The sequence below is a fragment of the Sapajus apella genome, unplaced genomic scaffold (genome assembly GCF_009761245.1).
Source record: "Sapajus apella isolate SASKATOON/1434 unplaced genomic scaffold, GSC_monkey_1.0 scaffold44, whole genome shotgun sequence".
In the NCBI taxonomy this organism is placed as follows: Eukaryota; Metazoa; Chordata; class Mammalia; order Primates; family Cebidae; genus Sapajus; species Sapajus apella.
Genome location: NW_022436984.1, coordinates 574,183 through 593,027, shown reverse-complemented (window position 1 = coordinate 593,027; position 18,845 = coordinate 574,183). Strand labels below are relative to the sequence as shown.

The following is an 18,845-nucleotide window of genomic DNA, read 5'->3' as shown; positions in this document are numbered from 1 at the left end:
AGAACGAAACAGATAACTGGACTTCAAAATTAAAAACTACTGCTCTTCAAAAAACACTTAAGAAAATGAAAAAGTAAGTAACAGACTGTGAGAAAATTTTGCAAAACATATATCTAACAAATGACTTGTAATTAGACTATGTAAACAACTCTTGGGCAGGGCATGGTGGCTCACCCCTATAATCCCAGCACTTTGGGAGGTTGAGGTGGGTAGATCACCTGAGGTCAGTAGTTCAAGACCAGCCAGCCCAACATGGCCAAACCCTGTCTCTACTAAAAAAATACAAAAAATTATCTGGGTGTGGTGGTGGGTGCCTGTAATCCCAGCTACTTGGGGGGCTGAGGCAGGAGAATTGCTTGAACCCAGGAGGTGGAAGTTGCAGTGAGCCAAGATAGTGTCACTGCACTCCAGCCTGGGAGACAGAGAGAGACTCCATCTCAAACAAACAAACAAAAAATAAAACAACTCTTACAATCAGATTTTTAAAAGGCCAACAACTCAATTAAAACATGGGTAAAATGTGTGAGCAGACAATTCACCAAAAACATATAGAAGGTATATAAGCACATGTAAAGATATTCAACACTAGTGACTAAGGAAATACAGATTGAAGCTACACTGAGATACCACTACACACCTATTAGAATGGCTAAAATGGAAACGATTGGCCGCAACAAGTGGTAGAAATGATGGAGTGACTACTGATGGGGAAAAAAAAATTGTTACAAAACTCTGGAAACCAGTTTGGCAATTTCTTAAAAAGCTAAATGTAGACCTACCATACGACAGACAAATTCCACTTCTAGTTAATTACTCAAGGGAAATAAAAGCCTATGTCCACACAAATACGTGTATATGAATGTGCATGGTAGCTTTATCTGTAACAGCCAAAAAATTAATAATACCGAGGGAAAGAAATCAGACAAAAAAAAAGGAATGCATATTGCATTATTCCATTTATATAGAAATGGTAGAAAATGCAAATTAATCTATAGTGATAGAAAACAGTGGTAACCTGGGGTGAGGGTGGGTTAAATTACAGGAACACAGAGAAACTTTCAGGAATGATGGATATGTTTATTATATTGTGATGGTTTCATGATGTATGAAATGTACCAAACTTTAAAATATGCAGCTTGTCATACATTAATTATACCTCGATTAAGTTGCTTTTTTAAAAAAGGTGGCTTCTCAGGTTACCTAATCATGATCTTCTTCTTTCTATACATACTCTTCCCAAGAGTAGAGATCACTAACATTTACCAACTTATTTTTCTTTTTTTAGACAGGGTCTTGCTGTGTCACTGGAGTGCAATGGCATGATCATAGCTCAGCCTCAAACTCCTGAGCTCAAGTGATCCTCCTGCTTCAGCCTCCCTAGTAGCTAGGACTACAGGCACACACCAATCATGCTCAGCTAATTTTTGTATTTTTTGTAGAGATGGGGGTCTCACTATGTTGCCCAGGCTGGTCTTAAACTCCTGGCCTCAAGTGATCCTCTTGCCTTGGCCTCCCAAAGCTTTGGGATTACAGGTGTGAGCCACCAAGCCCCACCTAGTTTAATTTTATTTTAAAATATTAATTGAGAATACTGTAGATAGTTTAAGTCTAAACAGGAAAATTATTTATGGAGTAGGGGTAGGATTTATTAATCTCTAATGGTACTTCCAGCTCTATAATTGTGTGTGTGAGAGTGAACGTGAATGTAAGACGGTATGTGTGACGTGTGTGCAGTATGAGTGAGAAATCATGGTCAGTGAGAAGGTTCTTAAAATAGTAGACCCACAGTTTTATATTCATTTAGTCACTAATTAAAGATCCTTACAGGGCTTCCGTTTTAGTCAACAAGAAATAAAAAAGCATTAGAAGCAGAGAAAAACGTGGCTGGCTGCAGTGATAATCTCGGGGAACAATGAGACTGAAAGTAACCAGGGGAAATGGTACAGCACCTACGCACATTTCCACCTGTAAATGAACTACTCCAAGATATGTCCCTAATTTTCAACATAGGAATACGACAACTTCAAAGGTGACCTCTGTGAGGTTTGGGAGAACAGATATTTCCAACTGAGAAAAGGCCATATTCAAATATTTTTTGAAATATTAAAAAAGACATAATCTTAATTTAAGAAAAGAAAAAGAGGAAGAAAAAAGGAAGAAAAATGTCATTCATGTGTAATATATATCACCTAAGTGTACATACAGTATATATTTTTCTTCTTCCTTTTTTTCCTTTTGTAAACCCCAGCAGTCGAGGGCACAAAGCAAAGCTTCTTCTACTAAACATGGAAGATTTCCAGGACACTTGGGCTCAATCAAAGTGGGTGTATTCATTTTATTCTGAATCAAAGGTTTTAAAAATGCAATAATCTGCATTGATAAATTCTTTGAAAACACTGTTCTAGAAGTTGAGGAGGTGCTTGGTCACCATAGGAAGTTTTTTTCCTAATACTAGAGATGCAAATTTATGAGAAATGGTAGATCTCCTCACTCACATTCTAAGAAGGATCAACCTGGCCTACATTTTGGCCTGCCAATTAATGTACACGTAGAATGAAAGTTGCCAGCAAGGTTTTGTTAAGCAAGTAGCTGGTCTGAAGCAGGACATCTTTAAATAGCTCCTGATACCTGCAGAGTTTATTACTGGCTATTTCTGCCTTTAAGAGAAAGAGAAGAGAGAAAATTAATTAGAATTTATCACTATTACTATCAGGCTCCATTCGAAATCTAAAACACACACAGAAATTCTAACGGTAGGAATGAAATCAAATTCTTTTAGGTTCTATTTGATGCTTAACTGTTCAATATGTATGCTCCTGAGGAAACTGTAGTACACATGGATTTTTAAGGCGTCTGACTTTGATCAACATGATCTATTTATTTATTTAACAAACACTCACATAATGCTTAATAAGCACCAAGTTCTTTATAAATAATAACTCAATTAGGACTTATAAAAAACCATTATAATCTCCATTTTCCAGATAAGAAAATGGAGGGACAGAGAGATTAACTTGCCCACATTACACAGCAAGTGAATGTGGAGCTGAAATTCAAACTCCAGCATTCACAGCCCCAGTCTGTGCTGATAACTCCCACTCCATGCTCACATCCATTTCTTGGATGTTGATGACACTGTTAGGGCTATGTGGGTTCTACGGCAACAAGTTCAATTGTCGTCTCTGCTCTTCAAAGGGTCTTCAATCTTGCTGAGAAACAAATTTAACACAGGAAACAATCTGAAAGCCTCAAGATGACAAGTTATTTCTGCTGGCAAGAAGAAAGTGACGTCCTGTAGCTAGGTTAGCTGGAGGAGGAATACAAGGAGAGGGTGTTCGCCTTGATGGAGGGGTTCTGTGCAGGGGTGGAGAGGGACGGCAACAGGCAGCATGGGATGTCCATGGGGGCATCTTCCTGATGGATGGGTGCATGTGAGGAGCAGCTGGCCATGAGGGGTCGAAGGGAGGGCAAAGGGTCGATGAGAGGGCAAGGTCAGATCAGGGGTTGCCCAGGGGAAGATCCACACATCCAAACTTGATGTCTTAGACAACAGGGAGCCATTGCAGGGACAGGGCATGAGGCATAGAGAGAGCTGTGAGGTGAAGCGGGGACAAGGTGATTTTTGACTTTAAAAATGTTAAATGTGGGCCAGGCGCAATGGCTCACGCCTGTAATTCCAGCACTTTGGGAGGCTGAGGCTGGTGGGTCACCCAAGGTCAGGAGTTCGAGATCAGCCTGACCAATATGGCAAAACCCCATCTCTACTAAAAATACAAAAATTAGCTGGGTGTGGTGGTGGGCACCTGTATTCCCAGCTACTTGGGAGGCTGAGACAGGAGAATTGCTTGAACCCAGAAGGTGGAGGTTGCAGTGAGCTGAGATCGCACCACTGCACTCCAGCCTGGGTGACAGAGCAAGACTCTATTTCATAAATAAATAAATAAAATTAAAATGTAAATGTGGAGTCTTAAAAAGGTTTAAGTAGGCCAAGCATGATGGCTGATGCCTGTAATCCTAGCACTTTGGGAGGCCGAGCCTGGAGGATCTCTTGAAGCCAAGAGTTCAAGACCAGCCTGGGCAATATAGCAAGATCCTATCTCTACAAAAAATGAAAACAAAAAACTTAGCTGGGCATGGTGGCATATTCCTGTAGTTCCAGCTATGTGGGAGTACTGCTTGAACCCAGCTGGTTGATGCTGCAATGAGCTATGATCATGCCACTACACTCCAGCCTGGGTGACAGAGCCAGATCTTATCTCTAAAATGAATAAGTAAATAATGACTTAAGTAGTTTAAGCAAAATTGGTGGCATGGAGATGTACTAGGGCAAAACGTCTATAGGATAGCTATGTTTCTTGCACGTGACTCCCTGGGATAGGCAGAATTCTCCCAGTGATCCACACCCCTGTATAATTGCCTCTCACTGAGTGTGGGAGAGATCTTGTGAATAAAATGGGAAAAAGTACCCATGACTAGGTTATATTCTGTGGCACAGCTGACTTTGCAAAAAAGGAGATTATCCTCAGTGGTTCTGGGCTAATCAAGTGAGCTTGTAAAAGGTATGGGTTTCTTTCTGGTGAAAGAGATTCTGGTCGGAGATTTTAAACAGGAAAGAGACTTGAGGTAAGTCTGTTGCTGGCTTTGAAGATGGAAGGGGAAAGTGGCAAGGTGTGCTGGCAGCCTCCAGGCGCTGAGAACTGCCCCAGGCTTAGAGCCAGCAAGGAAACAGGGACCTCAGTCCTTGAGCTCCAAGAAATGGAATTCTGCCACAACTACACGAGCTTGGCAGAGAACCCTGGACTCAAGATGAGAATGCAGACCAACTAACACCTGGATGGCGGCTTGCAAGGCTGTTAGCTGAGGACTTAGTTGTGCTGTACTGAGACTTCTACCTGCAGAACTGGGAGTTAATAAATGGGTGTTTTAAGTTGCTGAGCTTGAGGCAATTAGTTACACAGCAGAAAACTAATATATCCCCTACAAGCAGACTAGATATAGATGGAGGGGGCAGAAGGGATGTCCTCCAGATGGCAGGAGAGGGGAAGTCACTGCATGAAGACTTCACAGGGCTTTTTAGAGCCTGTAGGTGAGTCACAGAAGAAAGTGGAGAGAGGAACCCAGCTATGCTAACCCCAAACCCCACCACCCCGAGGTGGTGGTGGGGCAGCAGGAAGAACAGGCAAGGAAAATGAGCTGGGAGGTGAGGGCCGATTCCCAGAGAAGGCTTGCCAGGGTGTCTACTGGCCAAGCCCAGGGACACAGGTAGCACCGGCACTTGGTGCACAGTAGAACAATTTCATCGTGAAGCCAAAGCCAGTTCTCAAGGAACTGGAAGAAAAGAGCCTGGAGTAGAAGCAGATAGTCCCAGGATGGGGGCTAACATTTATTTTATGTGTATTCTGTGTCAGGCACTGTGAAGCATTTGTTATGCATCATCTCATCTAATCCTTACAACTACCATTTATACATAGTAAAAACTGTTCAGCTCTAAAGCACTGACATCAGTTATTCCTGCAGGGAGGAGTGGCATTTCATTAAGCTACTGTCTTGGGCAGGCAGAGAGCTCACTCAGCTGCCTGCCTGATGTGTGTCCATTCTGAGACACTCTCATCTGGTCCAAGGAAATTTGGGGCCATAGAGTAGCAAGAGAAATATCTGCATGCAGCCAACCAAGAGGTCACAGGCTGAAAGCAGTAAGTGTTCAGCCGTGAGGTCTCAGGAGGTCCCGAATGGGGTGGTGAAAGGCTGAGAAACCTGCCTTCTGGTCCAACTGGCCATGGGACTTGGGCTACTCATGCATCCTCAAACTCCTGTTCTTGTTTTTGTTTTGAGACAGGGCCAACCTCTGTCACCAGGCTGGAGTGCAGTGGAGCAATCAGCTCACTGCAGCCTCGACTTTCCTGGGCTCAGGTGATCCTCCCCACTCAGCCTCCTGAGTAGCTGGGACTACAAGTCTATACCTTCATGCCTGGCTAATTTTTTCAGAGATGGGGTTTTGCCATGTTTCCCAGGCTGTTCTCAAACTCCTGGGCTCAAGTAATCCTCCCTGCTTGGCCTCCCAAAGTGCTGGGATTATAGGCATAAGTCACAACACCTGGCAGGTTCATGCATTCTCTCTGGGTCTCCTATCAATGGGTAGGTGGGACTAGATGATTTCTAAGGTGCCACCCAGCTTCTTACAGGGATGGAGAGATATGTGAATTTGAGAACATCAATTAATAAGCAAGACCATATGAGTCTGGATCCCCATGAGCAGGAAGTGTCATCGCAGAGCTTAAAGATGGGAACGAAATTCTGGTCAGCATTTAACAGAAACAGGATACTGGAGTTGAAGAAACGGAAGAAAGGAAGCGAGCAGCATTTATAGGCTTCATTCCACAAGAGCATATTTTGAAGACAAAAGTAGCAAAAGCAACCTGCCAAGTGGACAAATGGGATCCTTCGTAAGGAAGCTAGCAGGGCTGGGCACCAGTGGGAATTCATTTATGTCCTAGTGGGGCATACCCTCAGGGCCCTACCAGATGGAGTCCAGTCCTCTGCAGTGAAAGGGCAGGGAGGGGCAGAATCCTTCTTGGGGGTGGGGGGTGGCGGGCCACCCTAACCTGTGCTACCGGCTGTTCCCTAGGCTGGTCCCATGCTGCACAAGCACTCTTGGTTAGGATTTGGCTTCCCCCACAGGTTGCCTGTAAGATTCCTCGATGCTAATTCTGAGTTGGTGGGAAGCTGTCTTTGGGACTGGATAGCCTCTGGCACAGACAAGAGGGAGTCTCTGGACCCTCAGAGAAGAGGGCCAGCCCCAAGTGGACTTCTGTTTGATGGCATCTTTGCCACAGCCAACTTCTCTCTTACTGATGATTGCCATAGGTACAGACAAGAGGGCAGAACACCAGGCTAGGGAGCTTAACAAGCACAGAAGCTCTGGGCCCTGGGCTGCGGTGTGGGAGCTCAACCAGCGGGCATTGCAATGTAAATAGAAAGAGACAAGCAAATAAGAAAGACCAGCAAGGTCAAAACAGGACAGGCCTTGGTGGCTCACGCCTGTAATCCCAACACTTTGGGAGGCCGAGGTGGGTGAATCACAAGGTCAGGAGTTCGAGACCAGCCTGGCCAATATGGTGAAACCCTGTTTCTACTAAAAACACAAAAATTAGTCTGGCGTGGTGGCGCGCGCCTGTAATCCCAGCTACTCAGGAGGCTGAGGCAGGAGAAACACTTGAACCTGTAAGGCAGAGGTTGCAGTGAACCAAGATCATGCCATTCACCGCAGCCTAGGCGACAGAGCAGGACTCCATCTCAAACACACACACACACACACACACACACACACACACACACACACACACACACGACAGGCCCAAGCTTCCCCAAGGCAGACCCAGGGGATTTGGATGTCAGCCCTGGCTCACAAGTGAGGGTCAGACGGGCAATAGGAGTATATAGCCTGTGTCACTCAAAACCCCTCAAAGTTCCTCATAATCGCCAGGGATGATGAGGAGGACACAGACCTAGGGGCATTGAGTTAACTGGTCTGGGCTGGAGACTGGACACTGGATCTTTCAAAAATTTCCCAAGTGGTTCTATTATAGGAAAGGGGTCCCTATCCAGACCCCAAGAGAGGGTTTTTGGATTTTGTGCAAGAAAGAATTCAGGGCAAGTTTACAGTGCAAAGCAGAAGCAAGTTTATTAAGAAAGAAGAATAATATTTAGGAGGTTGAGGCAGGGGGATCACAGGTCAGGAGTTCAAGACCAGTCTGGCCAACATAGTGAAACTCCGTCTCTACTAAAAATACAAAAAAAATTAGCCAGGTGTGGTGGTGTGCGCCGTCATCCCAGCTACTTGGGAGGCTGAGGTGGGAGAATCCTGTGAACCCGGGAGGCGGAGGTTGCAGTGAGCCGAGATTGCGCCTTTGCACTCCAGCCTGGGTGACAGTGCAAGACTCCATCCCAGAAAAAAAAAAAAAGAAAGTAAAGGAATAAAAGAATGGCTACTCCATAGACAGAGCAGCCCCAGGGCCCATTTTTATGGTCATTTCTTGATGATATGCTAAACAAGAAGTGGATTATTCATGCCTCCCTTTTTCAGACCATCTAGGGTAACTTCCTGATGTTGCCATGGCATTTATTAACTGTCATGGCGCCGGTGGAAATGTAGCAGTGAGGACGACCAGAGGTCACTTTTGTGGTCATCTTGGTTTCGGTGGGACCTGGCCAGCTTCTTTACTGCAAGCTATTTTATCAGCACAGTCTTTATGACCTGTATCTGTGCCGACCTCCTACCTCATCTTATGACTTAGAATGCCTTAACAGTCTGGGAATGCAGCCTAGTAGGTCTTAGTCTCATTTTACCCAGCCCCTATTTAAGATGGAGCTGCTCTGGTTTACACGCCTGACAGTTCTAATGTAATTTGCTTCCAAAGGGTGAAAATCACCGGCCTACACAGCGGTTCTTAAAATATTTTTGGAGGAGAGGGAGGCAGAAAAGATACATAGGAAGCTTGTTCAGTTCCACATGTCTGCCCTCTCTATCAATATCTTAGTGAGGGGCTGATACCTGTATTTATTTTTATTTCTCTCTTTATTTTGCCACATACCTGGTTTGCTTGTGAATGCCCATAGCTTTAAAAACCTGATTCTGATGATTTTCACCTGGCCCTAGAGAGACATTGGTGGGTGGAGCTCAAGAGCCTGTAAGAACATTCTTTACTCTGCAATACTTAGATACGTATGAAAGAGACTAAGCGCAACATCTGCTTAAGCAGAATAATAATATGAGACCCCTCAACCAGACTAAATTTCTGGTCCTTCGTGAACACAGTTGGTGTCATTAGCTCTCCCTTCTCACTCCCTCTCCCCCTGCCACCCCATGGAGATAACCTCCTTACTGGAATGGGGTCTGTATTGTTAGCGAGCAGGTGGTCCTGGAACCTTCTGGAAACCCTGGTTCTGGGCCTGGGGAGGGCGGGGCCTACAGGTGGTAGGGTGTGGGGGTTGTGGTGCCTGGGACAGGGAGGAGGGTCAAGTGACCAGGCTGTGAGCAGGGGAGCCAGGCAGAGCCTGCCACAGCCTCTTGCAAAGGCGGGGGCCAGCGAGGCGTGGGCTGAAGAAGTGCTGGAGAGAAATCCCTGGAGACCAAGTACAATGGAGGCCCAGATGTTCTCAGAAAGGCCAGGCTTTCAACTGTTTTGTTTTTCTAGTCCTGGCTGCTGCTGCCGCCAAATCAACAAGCAAGGGAGTGGAGAGGGGGTGGTGTGCAGGGTTCAGGGCACTGTGATCTGTCTGACAAGAACAAAAAGATGCAACTTGATCTCTCCTTCTTTCTTGGCTAATCGCTCGGGTGAGATTTTCCTTGGGATTACTGTTCTATTATAAACCCAGATGCTTAAAGTGAATCAACCTTTCTTAGAGCATACTAAGTAGGTCAGCAGCGTCCATCATGGTGCCCAGCCTCTGCATGGTGCCACAGGCGGTGTGGATAATTAAATCCACCCATCTCCATCAGCATTTCAGTAGGAGAGCATTTTCTCTCCCCAGGAGATTTTCAGGAACAAGAGAAAGTAGGAAGTCACACCATTTGGCTGCAGGAGCCACAACGTAAAGGAGAAATCCTGGTGTGGAGTGGAGGGGTCAGGGGCAGGAACTTCAGGACCCTGGCCAGGATCTACCAATGGAGTCCAGGTAGAAACAGGCCACCACAACAGAGGCTTCATGTGAGGGCTGGGGCACAGGGACAGTTATGATCGTGCTTAGGGCATGGATATAACAAAGTATCAGTTTAAGTGACACCAGCTGCCAAGGTGGCTTGGAGTTAGGTCTCTTAAATTCCCTACAACTAGGGCCTGACATGGACTGGGGCTCCTGAGGCAGCCTAAACCTGCAGAAATGGGAGATCTGGGGCCTTTCATCACACAGGAGCCTTTAGATGTTTTCTGGAGGCAGCTGCTCATGTGGATGAGAAGCAGAAAAGATCAAGTGTTGCCCACCACCTTGCGTAAAGACGTGTACAGAGCTCTTCATCAGCTGTAAAAAGCTGATGGCTCTCAGGGGAAAAGCAGTCACTCTCGTCTAATGAGGCCCCAGCAGATGACAATGTGAAAAATGAGACAAAGGAGGCCAGTCTGACCTCTGCGAGGCTAGTAGATAGCATAGTGACAGTGTGGCACCTGACCCTGCCCTAAAGGACTCCCCAGAACACGGACAGTAACTAGGAAGGTGCATTTTTAGTGCAAGGCCTGAGTATACCACAGAATGGACTCCAGCATGGACTAGTGATGTCAATGTTAAAAACTGTGGCCTCTCTAACACTACCGCTGGGAGCATAAATTGTTACAACCAGTCTGGAAAACTATTTGGCATTACCTATTAAAGCTGAACATACGTGTACCCTATGGACCCTGTAATTCCATTCCTAGGAGTATGTGCCCAACAAAATGTATACAGGCATGTTTGCTGAAGACATGTACAAGAACATGTTCACAGTGACAATGTTTGTAATAGCCTCGAACAAGCAGTGACCCAAATGCCCACTGACAGATAGTTGCTATGTGGTATATTATGCAGTGGAATAGTATTAAGCAATGAAAGTGAATGAATTTATGAATTTTTGAGCAAAAGAAGCCAATACAAAGGTACATGCTGCTTCATTTCATCTACATAGACAGGCAAAACCAAGCTGTGATAAATGTACCAAAACCATTGACTTACACACTTTAAATATGTGAATTGTATGACATGTGAATTATATCTCAATGAAGCTGTTATTTTAAAAAGTCCATTAGAAGTCAGGATAGTGGTTATCCCTGGCAGGGACCTGTGACTGGGGGAGCTTCTGGGTGCTGGTAAAATTTGGTGTCTTGACTTGGGAGCTGGTTACAAGTGTATTCAACTGTGGCAATTCTGTGTACTTAAAATTTCTGTACTTCTCTGTATATATGCTATACTTCAGTGAAAATGACAACAATAACCACAGGCCTGGCCCCCCCCGGCCCGGTGCATGAGGATGGTGAGCTGGATATGTCACTCACTTCAGAAAGGTTCCGACTGTCACCAGGCAACCTGCAAGAGGACCCTGAGTTTATGAGGATAGGGCTCCCCATTTCATAATCAAAACATCATTTGCAGGGTCTGGGGGAATTCTCAGAAGCAGGGAGGGTCTGCCTACCACCTCTCTTCCCTGGGCTTGGCTAGAGTGAGCAGGTGTAGCCCTGATGCCAGAGGGTTAGGCCAGGGAGCATCCTTGCCTCAGCACAGCTGGGCAATGGCTATTGTGACTCCACATAGCCCAGCCTTCCCAGGGTCTGGTCTGCAGCCCCTAGATTGGGAAGGGGGCATGTACTCAAGGAGACCTTAAGGGCCATCTGCCTGAGGTGGGGATGGCCCATCAAGCTGTGTCCCCAGGCCTGGGCTCTGCCTGCACACTTACAGGACAGCTACTCTAGTTCCAGGTCAGTCCAGGCTCTGGGAAAGCAGAGGAAAATGGCCAGGCCTGGACCTCAAGGAGCCCACAGTTTGATGTCCGGGGAGAGGCCAGCATGAGATAGAAAATCACAAGGAAGAGGGATGACAGCAATGACAGAGGTTTCTGGAGCACAAGGAAGGGTAAAAAAGCCCATTCATGGCTCTTTTTGCAGAATGTAGTCTGCTCCTAGTTTTTCTTCCAAATTTTTGTTTTGTCATTTAGGAACTTACAGTAGCTCAGGTCCAGCTCAGTAACTGTTAAATATTGTCCAGGGTAACTCACTCTGAAAAGAGAACCCACCACCAGCAATTTTCCAGGTGTTTTTTTTTTTCCAGTTGTTTTTTTAAAATAACAAACAAGCTAGGAGAGGTAATAGAAGCTGTCTCATCATCTAGAAGAGGCATATTTGTCTTTCAGTCTTTGGGGATTTAATTCAGTTTATCATACATAAAGAAGTCCATCAGACCAACCCACTTCCCAACACAATAACAACCACCAGCTTATTCTCTTCGTTCTCTAGCTTTGTATTACATGACATAAAAATATAAAAATAAAATTGTTTCTCAGCCTGGCTACTTGGGTAAATGATATGATTAGCAAAACAGGCCTATGTGCCTTCTTTTCTGTAATTATGGAAATCTGTGACATGAAACTAGAAATCCCTACTCTAGTTGCCATAGTGGCCCCAACACACCCTTCTTCTGCCAGCAATATCCTGGGAGCACCTGGTTCTCATAAGTCTAGTCTGAAGCAACCCCAGAAGCAGAATGAAAGAGCCAGAGAGGAAGCCACCTTTGGTAAACAGGAGCATTACCTTGGTCCCATGGTAGAAGTCGTCCACGCATGTGGCATTCATGAAGGTCTGGTGGAAGTGGGTGCTGGTGTCAATGCCACCAGGGATCACCAGTTTTCCTGTGGCATCAATCACCTTGGCCCCGCCAGGGATCATGAGCTCGCGGCCCACCTGCTGGATGATGCCATTCTCAATGTAGACGTCAGCCTCGTGGGTGCAGTCATCATTTACTACCTTGCCTCCCTTGATGAGGATCCTCACGCTGGCTGAGTTGGCAAGCATGTTCCTATAAAAAGGTGAGCATGGTCAAGGTCAAAGTCCTTTCTCACTGTTTCCAGGGCCCCCATACCTCCTACTGGAGCCCAAACTCCACGGTCAGGGTAAGTGAGGATGTTTCCCCTACAGCCAGCAGGAGTCACAAGCCTCCCACTGGCTTCCCAGAGGGACTTATTAGGAATCAGGACACAGTGGCAGTAAGGGAGAAGCTGGGGCCTACAGAAACATCATTTTTTACTTTCGCAAAAGGCTGTGAGTTCCAAAGCATTTTCATATCTATGATCTCATTTTATCCTCAAAACAACCCAAGGAGTCACATTTTACAGATGAGAAAGCTGAGATTGGTAAGGAATTTATGGCTATCAAGCAGCCAAGTCGAACCCGCATGTCTTATACAACCAATGTCTCCCTTACACTGCATGGTATCCTGAAAACACCAGCACCTCCGGGGGTGTGTCTCAGAGCTGAACTCTCCAAACCTCACAGCTGTTTAATTCATGACATTCCTCAGATGGATTCTACTTCCTTCACGCTTCTATGTTGGCTTCAAGAAGTCCACAACCAACACTTAGTTCCACAGCTAGTTACACATTAAACTCACCTGGGTAGCTTTTGACAACTACCTATGCCCAAGCCCCACCCCCAGAGGTTCAGGTTTATTTGGGCCAGATTGTGTCCCCAGCAATAACAGTTTTTAAAAACTGGAGAACTGTTCCAAACATTTAAAGAAGAATTAATACCGATCTCATCCAGAAAACGGAAGAGAAGGAAACCCTTCCAAATTCATTTTATGAAGCCAATATTGGCCTGATACCAAAAACCAAAGACACTACAAAAAGAAAACTACAGAGCAATATCTCTCATTAATATAGATATTAAAAAATTTTAACAAAATATTTGCAAATAGAATTCAGCAACACATAAAAAGAATTTGACACCACATAAATGGGATTTATTCAAAAAATGCAAGGCTGGTTCAATATTTGAAAAACAATCAATGCAATCCACCATCTTAATAAGCTAAGGAAGAAAAATCACAAAATCTTATCAACTGATGCAGAAAAAGCATTTGATAAAATTCAACACCCATTCATGATAAAAACTCTCAGAAAAGTAGGGAGCGAGGGTAGCTTCCTCAACTTGATAAAGAACATCTGCAAAAAACCTACAGCTAACATTGGATTTAATGGCGAATGGCTAAATACTTCCCCTTACAATTCAGAATGAGGCAAGGATGTCTACTTTTGCCACTGCTAGTCAACATAGGTTATTCTAGCCAGCACTATAAGAAAACAAAATGAAAAAAAATGGCATATAGATTGAAAAGGAAAAAACAAAACTGTCCCTAGTTGCAGATGACATGATGATCCACATAAAAAAAATCCCAAGGAATCTACCAAAAAAAATCTCCTAGAACAAATAAATCAGTTTAGCAAGGTCACAAGTTAAAAGATCAATATACAAAAGCCCACTTTTTTCTATACACTAGCAATGAGCACATGGACACTCAGAAAAAGTGAAACAGACATAAATCTAAGAAAACACGTATAGGCACAGACAGCAAAAGCAAAGATAGACAAATGTGATTGCATCAAACTAAAAAGTTTCTATACAACAAAGGAAACAATCAACAGTAAAGAGAAAACCTACAGAATGAGAGAAAATATTTGTTAACTATACATCTGACAAGAGGTTAATATCCAAAATAAATAATTGAAAGACCCCAACAGGAAGAAAACAACTCAATTTAAAAATGGGCAAAAAAACCTGAATAGACATTTCTCAGAAGACATACAAATGGCCAATAGATTTATCAAAAAATGTTCAATATCACTAATCATCAGAGAAGTACAAGTCAAAACCACAATGAGATCATCACCTCACACCTGTCAGAATGACTATTTTCAAAAAGATGAAAGATAGCAAGTGTTGGCAAGGATGTGGAGAAAAGGGAACCCTTGTATACTGTTGGTGGAAATGTAAATTAGTACATTATGGAAATCAGTATAGAGATTCCTTAAAAGCTTAAAAATAGAACTACCATATGATCCAGCAATCCCACTACTGGGTATATATCCAAGGGAAATGAAATCAGTATGTCAAAGAGATGTCTGCATTTCCTTGTTTACTGCAGTATTATTCACAATAGCCAATATATGGAATCAACCTAAGTGTCCACCAAAGGATGAATGGATGAAAAAAATGTATATATACACAATAGAATACTGCTTGGCCATAAAAAAGGGGGAAGCCCTGTCGTGTGTAACAACTTGGATAAATCTGGAGAACATTAGGTTAAGTAAAATAAGCCAGGCACAGAAAGACAAATACCACATGCTCTCACTCCTAGGTGGAATAAAAAAAAAGTTGGGGCCGGGTGCGGTGGCTCAAGCCTGTAATCCCAGCACTTTGGGAGGCCGAGGTGGGTGGATCACAAGGTCAAGAAATCGAGACCATCCTGGTCAACATGGTGAAACTCCGCCTCTACTAAAACTACAAAAAATTAGCTGGGCATGGTGGTGCGTGCCTGTAATCCCAGCTACTCAGGAGGCTGAGGCAGGAGAATTGCCTGAACCCAGGAGGCGGAGGTTGCGGTGAGCCGAGATCGCGCCATTGCACTCCAGCCTGGGTAACAAGAGCGAAACTCCGTCTCAAAAAAAAAAAAAAAAAAAAAAAAAAGTTGATCCATAGAAGTAGAGAACAGAATGTTGGTTACCAGTGCCTGGAGTGACTGGGGTAGAAGGGAGTTGGGGAAATGTTGGTCAAAGGATACAAAATTTCAGTTAGATAAGTTCAAGAGATCTATTATACAACATGGTGACTATAGTTAGTAATAACATTGTATTCTTGAAAAATGCTTGACTGTGGATATCAAGTGTTCTAACCTCTCATTATATGAGGTAATGCATATGTTAATTAACTGGAGTTAGTCATTCCACAATGCATATGTGCTTTAAAACATCATCTTGTACACAACAAATACATACAACTTTATCTGTCAATATAAAAAAAGAAAAAAACACATATAGGACTTGTTTGCTGCAAACTACAAAATGCCAATGAAAGAAATCAAAGACAATCTAAGTAAGTGGAGAAACATATCATGTTCATGGATTGGAAGACTCAACATAGTCTCAATTCTTCCCAAATTGACATACATGTTTAATGCAATTCCTGTTAAAATCCCAGCAAAAATATATTATATGTTATTTTCAAAATGTATGTGGATTGGCAAAGGAACAAGAACAGCTAAAGCAACTTTCACAAAGAATAAAGTCAGAGGAATCAGTCTACTTGATTCCAAGACTTATTACCTAGCTATAGTAATCAAGACTACGTGATCTTGACAGCTATGGTCAACTGATTTTTGACAAAGATGCAAAAGCAATTCAATGAAGAGAAGACAGTCTTTTCAATAAATAATGTTGGATATCCACAGGCCCAAAACCCAGCCTCAATTTAAACCTAAAATCTTATGTAAAAATTAACTCAAAATGGATAATGCATAAAGTAGCTGCATTTAACACCACTGACTACTCCTGCCTCTGCAGAGCTCCCTTCCCTTAGCATTTTAAATGTGGCCATGCAGTGAAGTGGGGCAAGGACCACAGAAGATCTTGACCTCTGCTTTGGAAATCAGTGAGTCTTTGATGAACTCTTATTGAAGACAAGTTTGTGAAAACTGCATATATGGCCATCAAGATCTCTGTGAGTAAAGAAAGCCTAGAAATGGCCCAAGGAGGATGGCTGAGGGAAAGTTTCAATTTTAGAACTAATATTTTTCAGGAAATGAAGAAGGAGCCAAGACAGAGATTAAAATTATAAGAGATTAAGGGACTATTTATGATGTGAACTCCTGAAGGAGGTAGCATAGAATAATGGCGACCATCATTAACAGAAGGCCTCAACAAACAAGGCCCTCACTTGTCAATTTACATGGCTTGCTTGATTAGATCCCTACAACAGTCCTGTGGGGAAGGTATTATTATGGCCACCTCACAAAAGAGGAAAGAGATACAGAGAGGTTAAGATCAAAGGCTTGTAGGAGGAGGAGATGTGCAGGTGCAGAAGAGAAAGGCATACAAGTGAGTTTGCATTCTCTCTGCTCTGCAAAGCTAGGGGCTCAGAGCTCATGGGAGTGGTACAGAGTGAGTGGATTTGAGGAGAGTGTGGATGTGGGGAAGGCACTGCAGGGACCCGAGAAGTGAAATGGGGTGCACATAGGAAATGGGACCAGTGCTGAGGGCAGTTTAGATAGCCATAGTCATGGTGAGTTGCTTAAAATTACATACAGGGCTGGGCGCGGTGGCTCAAGCCTGTAATCCCAGCACTTTGGGAGGCCAAGGCGGGTGGATCACGAGGTCAAGAGATCAAGACCATCCTGGTCAACATGGTGAAACCTCATCTCTACTAAAAATACAAAAAATTAGCTGGGCATGGTGGCACGTGCCTGTAATCCCAGCTACTCAGGAGGCTGAGGCAGAAGAATTGCCTGAACCCAGGAGTCGGAGGTTGCGGTGAGCCAAGATCGCGCCATTGCACTCCAGCCTGGGTAACTGGAGCGAAACTCTGTCTAAAAAAAAAATAAATAAAAATAAAATAAAATAAAATTACATCCAGGGGCTCACTTTGGTTAATATCCAAAATAAATAAGAAATTATCTATAATAAGGATTTATGTTTATAACATAAATTATATAATTATAATTGTATAAAATTGTTATAATATAAATTATTTATAATAAGGATTTATAATAATAATGATATGCAACTCTCTTGACCCTTAGGTATCTGAGCAGAAAATATTTACATTTAGGCTTAGAAAATATAGAACAAATTCTGACCAGCAGTACGCCATTGCAGTATGTCACTAAGGTCAAATAAAGCCCACTTTTATATGCAGTAAATTTCTCGTTCTTCAGGGCCTGATTGTCCCCTCTTTTGAAAAGTTTTCTCTGACTCTCTTTGTGCCTTCTCTAGATCCATTGCCTTCATGGCACTAGATTCTCTCTCCACCTGTGGAGTAGGGTCCTCAAAGGTAGTCCTATCAGTCATCTTTTTCTCTGCCCACTCGTCATCCTCAGCATCTAGTACAGAATACTCAAAACTGGTGAATAAACGAAATAGCTCCATCTACGTGTTGCACTCTAACACAATCAAAATGGTTTAAAGCAATGAGTAGCAGATCAATTCCATACTTGTTTTCAGGGATATTTGGCAACTCTAGGATAAGGCTCAATTTTCCTAACACAGCTAATTACAGTGAATAGAACAAAGGTAGCAACATATTTTCTCTCATCCTCATCATTTAACTTTGTCTTGCCATCAGGCAAGTTCTGGGAAGGCTGTGTCCAGGATGAAAAGGCCTTGGGGAGCTATTAAAGGAGTACCTCTTGTAAGCACACATGTCAGATATTTGGAGATCATAGCTGTTCTCCTGGATACAGTTGGTTTATTTTTTACCAAGTTAGCCAGGCTCGAGTGCATGGAATCTCGAAACAAACAAGAAAGCTTATACGGAGCCTCAACCACCAGGTTCTCCTGATGTAAGGAAAGCATGGCCCTTGGGAGCTGCTGCCTGAGGGAGTGCTGGGAAACAAGGCAGGTGGCTGGGAGTGACAATCGTGCTCCAGGAACATCTGCTCCCTGCAGGGTATCATTCTGACCTCTGGGGAGAAGACACCCTGCTCCCCTAGAGTGGAAGGTGCCAGGGCAGAGAGGCAGTGGGGAGTAGTTAGGCTGGAGAGGCTAGGGAAGAGGAGACAGCCACAGCCACAAGTCTATTGTCTGGAGCTGGGGTGAAGCTGAACATATTTCAAGGGATCTTTTGTCCTAAAAGCTAAAAACTGGAGTTTTAATTTCATATGCAATAATAAGAAAACGGGTTTGGTTCTTGGGTGGTGGACAGAGAAAGGAAGCCCAGAAGTCTGAGAGATGCCATCTCTCCCCCAACCCACCATTATTATAAAGCCAAGCCCCAGTGTGACTAGGAAAGGAGAGATCCAGCTTCTCAGTTTGCTTTAAAAGAGGGAAATGGGCCAGGTGTGGTGGCTTACACCTGTAATCCCAGCACTTTGGGAGGTTGAAGTAGGAGGATTGCTTAAGTCTAGGAGATCAAGACCAGTCTGGGCAACATGGCAAAACCCTGTTTCTACAAAAAAATGCAAAAATTAGCCAGTTGTGGTGGCATGTGCCTGTAGTCCCAGCTACTTGGAGCGGGGTGCGGTGGGTGGAAGGATCACTTGAGCCCAGGAGGTCGAGACTGCAGTGAGCAGAGATTACACCACTGCACTCTAGCTTGGGAGACACAGCGAGACTCTGT

At 43.9% G+C, this 18,845-nt stretch overlaps 1 protein-coding gene across 2 annotated transcripts in view; it reads right to left on the bottom strand.

Annotated features, from left to right (window-relative positions):
* The window catches only part of DPYSL5 (dihydropyrimidinase like 5), a 98,651-nt gene that overhangs the window by 38,547 nt on the left and 41,259 nt on the right, over positions 1–18,845 (bottom strand). For both annotated transcript variants that reach the window (XM_032301266.1, XM_032301267.1), the window contains exon 2: positions 12,270–12,534. In XM_032301266.1, the coding sequence (XP_032157157.1) occupies positions 12,270–12,530 (261 nt within the window). In that variant the 5' untranslated portion in view covers positions 12,531–12,534. The remainder of the gene's footprint in view (positions 1–12,269; positions 12,535–18,845) is intronic.